General features: G+C 38.0%; 2 protein-coding genes across 5 annotated transcripts; one reads left to right on the forward strand and one right to left on the reverse strand.

The window, feature by feature from the left end:
* The first annotated feature begins 49 nt into the window (after positions 1 to 49).
* LOC106342480 (interactor of constitutive active ROPs 2, chloroplastic) lies at positions 50 to 3,703 on the forward strand. Of its 4 annotated transcripts, none has more exons than XM_013781427.1 (4): positions 50 to 317; positions 1,175 to 1,237; positions 1,357 to 1,537; positions 2,069 to 3,703. In XM_013781427.1, exons 2-4 carry the CDS (start codon positions 1,218 to 1,220, stop codon positions 3,509 to 3,511), a joined length of 1,644 nt encoding a protein of 547 aa, XP_013636881.1. In that variant the 5' UTR covers positions 50 to 317; positions 1,175 to 1,217; the 3' UTR covers positions 3,512 to 3,703. The 4 variants fall into 4 exon arrangements, with proteins under 4 accessions (XP_013636881.1, XP_013636882.1, XP_013636879.1 ...); XM_013781428.1 differs by having other exon boundaries at positions 84 to 317; positions 1,114 to 1,237; positions 2,075 to 3,703; XM_013781425.1 differs by having other exon boundaries at positions 84 to 317; positions 1,114 to 1,237; positions 2,069 to 3,692.
* Positions 3,704 to 4,049: 346 nt separating this feature from the next.
* Positions 4,050 to 8,705, reverse strand: LOC106342403 (probable LRR receptor-like serine/threonine-protein kinase At1g67720). Its single transcript, XM_013781321.1, has 11 exons — positions 8,346 to 8,705; positions 6,977 to 8,017; positions 6,775 to 6,907; positions 6,295 to 6,366; positions 6,149 to 6,217; positions 5,998 to 6,069; positions 5,857 to 5,919; positions 5,361 to 5,766; positions 4,903 to 5,285; positions 4,699 to 4,834; positions 4,050 to 4,516 (listed from the first exon to the last, which is right to left on the reverse strand). Exons 1-11 carry the CDS (start codon positions 8,422 to 8,424, stop codon positions 4,175 to 4,177), a joined length of 2,796 nt encoding a protein of 931 aa, XP_013636775.1. The 5' UTR covers positions 8,425 to 8,705; the 3' UTR covers positions 4,050 to 4,174.
* Between the last annotated feature and the right edge of the window lie 1,568 nt (positions 8,706 to 10,273).

The following is a 10,273-nucleotide window of genomic DNA, read 5'->3' on the forward strand; positions in this document are numbered from 1 at the left end:
GATTTCACAGAGATCTATTTTTCTGCACAGGTTTCTATTTTCTCTTTCTGGATATTAATGTAAACAAATAGACAGTTCAGTGGAAAAAAAAAGAAAGAAAAAAAGACTTGGGGAAACGAGCAGAGTCCAGTAAGAGAACAACAATAGGGACAAAGAGAGAAGAAGATTCATGTCTGAAGCTCAATTGGTCTGAAAGCTCTTCAAAGTTTGGTCCTTTCCTCTTTTTATTTCCATATCTTAGTATCTCCGATCTCTCTCTCTGTTCTTAAAGCATTTTGGACCAAAAGAGAGAAGCAGCTGAAGCTACAGTTTTGCAGGTGATGAACATTGAACACTACTTTCTCTTCTTTGAATTAGCTTTCAAATGATCCTCTCACAGACTATTTGGTAAAAGATTTGATGTGTTTAATATACCTAAAATTTAAATCAATTTTTTTATGCATTATTATGCTGCAGAAAGTACAAATCTTTTAGAGTTTGGTTTAAATATTATGTTTACTCTCCTCTGAAAATTAGACATCTGTTTCTTTTTGGATTGTTATTAAGCTTGAAGATTCAGCCAAAAACTTTTAATAATAATTTTTCCAGGAAAAATGCAAAGCGTTTCTCTGTTGTTTTCTTTTTAAGAAAATTATTTTCTGTGGCTTAAATTCAAATTTGTTTTGCTTTTTTTTTTCTCTTCTTAAAGATCTGTTATAGCTATTTTGGGGAAAATACACCTAATAAAACCAGAACCCACCGTTAACTAAATGACAGATAATGTTATTTTCTCCCACCAAAGATTCCAAAATTTGAAGACATTAAAAAATTCTAAAAATTTATGACTTGACAACTAAAATAGATTTATGTGGGATTTAGAAACGTACTTTCTTTGCTTGTAACTTGGTTTATCTCTGTGATTAGATTGAAACTTATCTTGAATGTGAACAGTTTATTTTTAATGTTTGTCTTGTTGCCTTGGTTTGGTGGTAGTGTGGTAGTTAGTTTCAGATGGAGTCTCTTTGAAGCTAGTGTAGTTTTAGTTTGTTAGGTCTTTTCTGTATACTTGCTTAAGTTTTGTACTTCGGTTGAGTTTGTTGTATATGCTGCTTATGATAATATCTTATAATACAGATTTGTGTGTGTGTTTCTTGCTTCTTTCTCACACACACATACACAGTTTCTTATTTGCCAGGCTCTTCTTCAAAGGGAGTGTTTTCAAACTCTAATCACAAACAATGCAGACTCCAAAACCGAGGTGATAATAATAACAATCCTCACTCTTGTCCACAGCTTTCCCTGTTCTGTTCTTTTACTGTCTTTGTTATGGTCACTGGGACTGAGTTGTTGGTTGTTTTTTCATTGTGATTATGATAGGCCTGGATCGTTAGAGGTGCCTCAGAAGAAGTCTCCTACAGCAACTCCTAGGACTGCTCGTAAGCTCAAAACTGCAGATGCTGACCCTGTTTCATCTCCCAACCCGAAAATCAGGACGCCTAAAACACAGAGCCCAAAAGTAGTTGCTGATCGTCGTTCTCCAAAAGCCCCTGTAAATGAGGTACTAGTAGTAGCTTTTACAAAAGGCTTTTCTTGATCGTTACCTATATGCTTTGACTCATACTTGTCTCAGTTATGGACCGTTCACTAAATTAGTACTGTAGAGAGCTTGATACTCAATTATGGTTCTGATTCATGCTAAAGTATCTCTTTGGTTTTTGTGTATTTTTTCTTACAACAACTAACTGAACCCTTGAAAGTTGTTAAGTCTGGAACAATAATGTATAGTTTGTACCATGGTTCTAAAATCGGTCTAGGTGCAAATCGTCCTAGCCGAAAAGATTTTCGAATTTATTAGACTCAAATCGATTGAACCATTCTAAATCGGTTTTAATCGATCTAAATTAGTTTAATATGTTAAATTAAGTAATAAAGTTAGTACAAGTCCACAAACTTTGTCTTTTTGTTTTGTTTTGCATATCTAATATTGATAATTTAATAATTAAACCCCAAAAACTAAATATATCTTTTATAAATTAAAATATATATATAATTGAGTTGTTTTGTATTTGTTGTTGTTCATGCATGCAAGATTCAGAAGAGACGAACATGGGGAACACCAGAAGCAGCGGCATCTCAGCTATCTCAGCTGCAAGAGGAGCTAAAGAAGGCCAAGGAACAGCTAACCGCTTCAGAAGCTTCCAAGAACAAAGCTCAAGACGAAGCAAACGAAACAAAACAGCAGCTCCTAGAGATCAACGCCTCAGAGGACTCAAGAATCGACGAGCTCCGCAAACTCTCCCAAGAGCGAGACAAAGCGTGGCAGTCCGAACTCGAAGCAATGCAGAGACAGCACACCATGGACTCCGCCGCGTTAGCTTCCGCGATGAGCGAGGTCCAGAAACTCAAAGCGCAGGTGTCTGAATCCGAGTCAGTTAGGATGGAACTTAAAGAGACGCTGTCTCTCGTCGAGGAGCTTAGAGTTGAGGTGTACGACGCAAAGGAAGGAGAAGCTAAGGCGCATGAGGTTGTTTCAGCAACTGAGAAGCAGTTGGAGATAGCTAACTTGACTCTTGAGATGCTGCGTTCGGATGGGATGAAGATGTCTGAAGTTTGCAACGCCCTTACGACCGAGCTAGAGCAGTGTAGATCCGAGGTGAAGTCGTTAGAGGAGCTTGTGAGACAGCTGGAGGAAGAACGAGGTAGCACTAATGAGGAGGATGATTCAGAGATAAACGCTGCGAGGGAAGAGATTAGCCAGCTGAAGAATGCAGTGGAAGTGACTGAGAGAAGGTATCACGAAGAGTATATACAAAGCACGTTGCAGATACGAAGCGCTTATGAGCAAGTGGAGGTTGTTAAGTCCGGATACGCGGAGAGAGAGGCTGAGTTAGATGAAGAGCTGAAGAGAATTAAAGCTGAGAGAGAGGCTTTGCATGAACGGTTGATGGATAAAGAAGCTAAGCTGAGGATACTGGTTGATGAGAACGAGTTACTCAACTTGAAAATCAAAGAAGCTGAGGAGGTTAGGGGGGAGAACAAGAAGGTGGAGAGTGATATGATGGAGCTGAGAGGGAATCTAATGGACAAGGAGATGGAGCTGCAGAGTCTAAGGAGCGAGATGGAGAAGATGGGGAGGGAGAAGGAGGAAGCCTTGGAGAGGGTTGGGAGTTTGAGTGAGGAAGCTGATAAGAGCGGGAAGAGAGCGGAGAACGCGAGGGAACAGCTAGGAGCAGCGCAAGTGACTAACACGGAGCTAGAAGGTGAGCTTAGGAGACTTAAGGTTCAGTGTGATCAGTGGAGGAAAGCGGCTGAAGCTGCAGCTTCTATGCTCTCTGGTGGTAACAACAACAGTAACGGTAATGGGAAGTATGTGGAGAGAACGGGGTCGCTGGAGAGTCCGTTGAGGAGGAATGTGAACATGATGTCTCCTTATAGAGATGAAACTGATGATGACTTGTCTTCTTCGCCGAAGAAGAAGAATGGGAGTATGCTTAAGAAGTTTGGTGTGTTGTTGAAGAAGAGTCAGAAGTGATTAACTGAAGTCAGAACAAAAAAAAATCTATCATTGTTGTCTTTAATTTTCGCTTTGTTGTTTTTTCTTTAAGTTTCAATGTGTAGACATGTTTTAGTTCCCTAAGCTGTATTGTGAACTGCTTTAGCTTCTTTGTCTATGTGACTAAGCTCAAACTCTGATCAACATTTATGAAGCTGAACTTTGGTTGTTTACTTGGAACGCAACAACAGAATTAGGCCTGCGGTTTTGAACCAAACCAAGCCATTCGGGTACAAGTTTGGTTCAATTCTGACAGGTTTATAAAAAAATTTGGTTTATGATTTGGTAATCGGATATTTCGGTTTTTCAAGGAAAAAAAAAGATTCTAACTAAACAAACCTAATTAACCAAAATTTCAAAACAAATTAACCAAGAAACAAATTAGCCGACCTAGCCAAAATTACCCAAATTTAATCAATTTTAACCAAATTTTCAACCAAAGTATAATCAAAATAAAAAATTTCGGTTAGTTTCAATAAAAAAATATTAAAAAACCAACTTTTTGGTCAAACTGAACTATCCGAAAACCAAACTACTTGAACGCACGTGCCTAAACAGAATAATAGTATAGAAAAGCCAGTCAAAGGTTAAAGTAAAACATGAGTGAAAGTGATGCATCTGTACAAAAGCTGAATCCTGCAACTACCTAGCTTTTGGCTGCAACACAGACTCATCAATAGCCACAAAGTTCTGCGAACCAGCCAAGTCATGCATTCCCATGTTGAGAGACGACGAATGCGCCGAGCTCCTAGAAAACTCATCTGATAAGCCTCCTCTGGCGGCCAAAGCTTCCTTCTCAATCCTTATAGCGTCTTGAATATCTTTCTGCACCTCAGACATGGAGGGTCTCATGTTCCCGTGAGGTCTCACACAGAGCAACGCCTTCTCTGCTATCTTCCACATTGACTGGAGACTGTAATCATCTTCAGCTAGTGCTGGATCAATGATCCCTCTGATGTCCCCGTTCTCTATATGCATCTTGGCCTACACAAACCAAACCGAATCCACTTTAAAGACCGGTAATAATCTCTTTTTGGACCCGAAGCTCTAATACCATTTTAAATTTTCTGAACTTTCCACTTAAAACCAATTAGTGATAAACATTTCTATGGGATCTCAACAAACAAAAACCGAAAAGCAAGAAAATAAAATAAAATGCAACTAACCCATTGGACTATGTTTCTGCAGTTGGCTCCGAAGTTTTCATTAGAAATGGCTTCTTGGCCTGATATAAGCTCAAGAAGAATGACTCCAAAGCTGTATACGTCACTCTTCTCCGTTAACTGTTGCGATATATAGTACCTTAAAACAACATTAATGTTAGTGTCAAGTTAAAGATATGTGGCGTTAGTTATGCGTCTATAGCTTACTCAGGGTCTAGATATCCAACTGTGCCACGGACAATGCTGGAGACATGTGAGGCTCCATCAACTGCGAACTTGGACAAACCGAAGTCTGAAACCTTTGCCCTATTGTGTTTATCTAGTAAGATGTTACTTGTCTTGAGATCTCTGTGTATGATCGCTGGTACACACCCTGTGTGTAGATACTCAATCCCTCTGGCTGCATCTTCAGCTATCTCAAGCCGTTTAATCCAACCGATTCTCCTCTCTCGTGGTACCACACTGTAGAGATGCTCCTTCAAAGTCCCGTTGTGCATGAACTCATACACAAGCATGTTTCTTCCCTCTTCTTCGCAATAACCAAGAAACTGCACTAGGTTTCTATGATGTATCCTTGACAGTAATGTAACCTGAACAAAACTCTTGTTACATCCTAAGCAAAAACAAAACCTTGATACTTGTGGTTTAAGGCATGTGTATAATACCTCGTTTGCGAACTCTTTCTTTCCCTGGAAAGAGTTATTACCAAGAACTTTAACAGCAATCTCCTTCCCCTCTCGTGTTTTCCCGTAGTACACAATCCCAAAACCTCCCGAACCAATCCTCTTCTCAAACTTCTTTGTGGCTTCCTCTATCTCATATAGTGTGAAGCACTGTGCAGCGTCTCCGTGTGCATCACTCAGGGTAGATGATGCTCTTTGAACATGCAAGGGACGGTTCGTTAACTCGGCCGAAGTTTTCCTCTTGCTGTTCTTGTTAGCTTTGCACAACCAGATGCAAGAAAAGATTGTGGCGATAAGAAGAACACAAGCACCAAATGATGCACCAATGATGACACCTAGCTTCTTCCCTTTATCTCCACGTTCTTTAAGGTTAAGGTTACCAGTTACGCTGCAAACACACAAAGATAGAGGAACTTATAAGCTACTAATAGTGTTTAAAGCAGCTTAACTCTGTACTTGAAAGGGACAAGATACTTACTTCGAGTACACGTTTTTGAGGCGTGATGGTATTGTCCCACTTAACATATTGTTCTGCAGGTACCTGCAACACTCAATGCAGGTTAAGGTGCGGTGCACACAAATGTATTTTCCACCATATCAAGAAGTCTAAGTAGCTTACACTTCCGTCAGATTTGGTAGTTTAGCCAACGGGGAAGGGATCTTTCCGATTAGTCGGTTGTTCTCGAGGTGTCTGCCACATAAAAACAATCCATATAAAAACCAATAGACACTACAAAATCCGGAAGAGAGTGTTTTGTTTTCTTTTTTACATTATCTTCAGGTTTGTGCACCGAGAGAAATCTGGTATTTGACCCGTTAGAGAGTTCCCATCAAGCCACCTGCCATCGACAAAAGTTGAAACATCAATAACAAACCCAAAGATACAACAAGAGTCCCAAGAGATAAGTACACTTACAACTCAACCAAACCAGTTAACTTTGTCAAGTCAGATGGTATCTCTCCTGTCATGTTCTTATTCGACAGCTTTCTGCAGTTAACAACAGGCAAAGGAAAATAAGTGAACCATAACATAGTCAAAAATCATCTAAGCAGCACCCAGAAGGCTTAAAATCTGATTTATACGACTTAAATCGTTTTTAAACCTTTCTAAATCGGTTTAAACTGTTCTAAAGGTGTTTAAATCTGTTTTAAATCGATCTAAATTAGTAGAAATCTGTTAAAGTAAGTAAATAATGTAAGTACAAATTCATAAATTAGTCTAATTTATTTTATTTTGATAATTCATCAAAATAATTTTGTAACTAAACTCAAAAACTAAAATATCAATATATATACTAAACAAATCATAGTTTTGTTACTGCCCTGACGATTTGTTGAACATTGGTTGAAACATATGTGCAAATTCTACTGAGCAAGCAGGGATAGACATCCTTACACGGCAACAACTCTTGGTTGCGGATCCGAGTTACATACCACCCACGACCACGGTGAAGGTAAACATGGATCACCACCTTCCTGACCCCATTCGGTTGAAGAATACAGAGACGCCACATTAGCCATAACAGTTGCTGCATCACAAGCAATCATTTTAGATTCATCAAATGTGAGCACCACAACACTAAGAATGCAAAACTCACCATCTACTGAACCATCCGTCTTCTCCAGATACTTACAAATCTCCATAGCATTCAGAATAGGCCCTCTAGATGAATCAGCCGTCTTCGCGAACCGAAAGTTGAGCACGTAAGGAAGGGTTATGTTATAGTACCCAGGCTCATAAACCTTGAACGCTCTCTGAGTGTTCTCCCTTATGTTAACAATCGCTTTGCTATAGTCAGGCTGGTCAGGCAGAACCAACCTGAACTTCCTCGACTTGTCATCAGCCAAATCCTCAATCTCAGCGAAGTAAGTGAACGCCCAGCCGTAGCCAGGGAACCCCTCGAGGTTCATCCTGTAAGTTAAAGACCCGTTGGTCCCCACCACGGCCGTCTGCATAACCTTCTCCGGCGGTCTATCGTTGCCACCTGCTTCAATAGCCAGTGCGGTGGACACACGCTTGGTCCCAGCAGCCACGTCGACGAGATAGTTAGCTCTTTTGACAAGATCAGACTCCCATATTCTATCGTAGGGATCGTCTGGATACCGTACAGGATCTTCAGTCTCTGCGCCGAAGTTAATCCGAGCAGCCACGCTTAGATGGAACCTGTCTTCGTACTCGGTTAAGTACATTGAGCCGTTTAGCTGTCTGAGCTCGAGTGTTGAGATAAACGGCTGTCCTGTAGTGGCGTTTGACAGACAAACGCTAACGCTAGGAGCTAAAGCGAGGAACACGAGCTCTGCCTTTTCGATGAGGTTGGCGTCTGAGATGACGACGGTGGTCCAGTGAGTGGCTCCGAGGGAGATGTCGAACTTGGGGTACACGTTGTTGTTGTCGAAGTTGCCGTAGAGGAAAGTGGCTCTGATGAGGTAACGGTTACGGCTTGTGACGTTGAGTGTGTAGCAGTATTTTCTTGAATCTTCGGCGGGGAAGTGTCTTAGAGTTGTGTACTGTGTTTTGGTTTGGTTAAGGGAAGAGATTGTAGCGGTTGTGCCGAAGAGGAGGTGAGTGTCTGGTGACCATTTGAGTCCGAGTTCGTCGGTGAATGGCTCTGCGCCTCCACAGTCCAAGCTCACAAAACCTGCCCTTATCAACAAGAACAAGTAAAGTTTCATTCTTTATGTTAGAATTGAGTTCAAATCTCATAAAGACTCCATCTTTATAATCACAAAACCTGCCCTTATCAACAACAATAACAACAAATAAAGTTTCATACTTTATGATAGAATTGACTTCAAATCCAACAAAGACTCAATCTTTTTCTCTACTTGAATTCAACTAAACATACAAACACCAAAGCTCTTGAGATTTGTGATTCAAAGGAAAGTTTTTTCTAAGACCCTTGTTATGTTTACATCCATTACAAGTAAGAACACATCAGAAAGTGCTCCAAAAAAAAAGACAATTACCTGGAGATTGGGCAGATGAAGAAGTGAAGAGACAAGTGGAAACTAGCAGACACAACAGAAGCAGTGTGTCTCTCACCATCTCCCTGCTCTGAAGAACACGCTTTTGCAACAGTTTTACATAAAAAATGGCGATAAATAAAGAAAAAAATGAATGTGATTTCAAAAAAGTGGAAGAAAAAAAAAATGTGGTCTCAGAGACAGAAAACCTGAAGTTAAACTACTTCTCTAACTTGTCTTAAAATTCTTAAGAGAGGGAACTAATGATAAACGAGAAAACGAGAAAACGAGTGTGGAAGCGTGAAGAGATGAGTTTTGTTTCTTCTTTGTGAAGTGTCTTTGCTTTTTTTTTAAGGGGAGGAGCTTGCATAGCAGTGGGAGGAGAAAGAGATAGAGGTTAAAGGTGGAATGTGGGGTCCATCTTGGACCTGACTCTCTACTAGCTTCAAGTTTTAAGCTACATCTAACGGTTCATATGGCTTTTAATTTTAATCTAATGGTCCAGATCCTTGCGCAGTTAATGTGTGGTCAACTTTCCATGTTGTTAGAGGATTATCAATCATAAACAGTGTCGTTATATTTCCGGATTTTAATAAGCGACATTCTCTGAATCTCTGCAGTTTTTAAATCATGATATCTGTTTTAGAAAAAAATAGTGTGTTTTATTCAACCAGGGAAAATAATAAAATTCTATAACTACGTGATTCTGATACGCTAAAAATGAATGTGATCGATATCTTGATTATCTCGAAATTCAGTTTTTATTCAGATATACTTGACTTTATTCTTTATTTGATTTTGGTCAAGATACTTGACTAATTTTGCCAACAGTTAGATAGAAATGTAAGATTTTGTTCGAATAAATTTAAATTTCTTAAAATAATATTTGATGTTATCTCTATATGATATTTTAAGTAATTACTAGAGTTTGACCCGTGCGACGGGGTGTTTGTTTTAAGAGAATTGACAAATGAAATTTTTTTATAATGTAAAAATATGTAATGATTGCACAAACATGTATGGATGTTTGTTCGATTTCTAATATATAACATTAGTGATAAATCAATGGTTTTCAATTTTCTGTAATTTGGTTTTGTTCATATTGTAATTGAATATTCAACCAATCAAAATAATATTTATATAACATATTCGTCCATTATTTTTTAACTACATTAAAATTATATATTTATCTATAAATTAAACCATCAATTAGTATGTTTATGTATATTAAATTTGTATGTCAAATTAAATAATAAAAACATAAATATATTAAAAATTAAAGTTTGTATGTCACATTTTAAATAAATCTATTTAATTTTATTGTAAAATTGATTAGAGAATAATCCGGTTAGATAATAATCCAATTAGAAAATAATCATAAATTTGGTTAGAGAATAATCTAATAAAATAAATGATTTATTATTAATTAGTTAATAATTGTTAATTTAGTGGCATAAGTTATAAGTAATTATTACTTTATTAGGACAAATTAAGGGCTATTTTTAAAGGATGATTTTTTAATAGAATAGATATATAATATATGATACTAAATAGCGTGAGAAACACCATTAAATGGTTTATGGAATTTTATTAAATATGAATATAATTACACTTACGAAATTGACACTATGAGACAGTGAATAATTAAATAATAGCATAGAAAATAAATTTGTGAGATAAATGCATAAATATTAACAATCATTTTAGTATCACGTAAGCTATGTTGCACTGAAGCTTCATCGGATGTCTGTTTCTCGCTTTGGAACCGGAATCAGAACCTTGTGAAAGCTTACGGAATCTCGCTTCCAAAACGCTTCTAAAATATTCTCTTTAAAAACACGTTGGAAGCTTACGATTCCGTTTTGGAATCACGCTTCCGTTCTTAAAAAAACACAATGTCTTATATCAATATAAATATAAAATTATAGTTT

This window comes from Brassica oleracea, chromosome C4 (assembly GCF_000695525.1).
Source record: "Brassica oleracea var. oleracea cultivar TO1000 chromosome C4, BOL, whole genome shotgun sequence".
NCBI classification, from domain to species: domain Eukaryota; kingdom Viridiplantae; phylum Streptophyta; class Magnoliopsida; order Brassicales; family Brassicaceae; genus Brassica; species Brassica oleracea.

Coding starts and splice junctions, on each gene's coding strand:
- LOC106342480 (XM_013781427.1), top strand. CDS start 1,218: ATGCAGACTCCAAAACCGAG. Junction 1,238..1,356: donor ATGCAGACTCCAAAACCGAG/GTGATAATAATA, acceptor TGATTATGATAG/GCCTGGATCGTTAGAGGTGC. Junction 1,538..2,068: donor CAAAAGCCCCTGTAAATGAG/GTACTAGTAGTA, acceptor CATGCATGCAAG/ATTCAGAAGAGACGAACATG.
- LOC106342403 (XM_013781321.1), bottom strand. CDS start 8,424: ATGGTGAGAGACACACTGCTTCTGTTGTGTCTGCTAGTTTCCACTTGT. Junction 6,908..6,976: donor GACGGATGGTTCAGTAGATG/GTGAGTTTTGCA, acceptor CTTGTGATGCAG/CAACTGTTATGGCTAATGTG. Junction 5,767..5,856: donor CTCAAAAACGTGTACTCGAA/GTAAGTATCTTG, acceptor GTGTGTTTGCAG/CGTAACTGGTAACCTTAACC.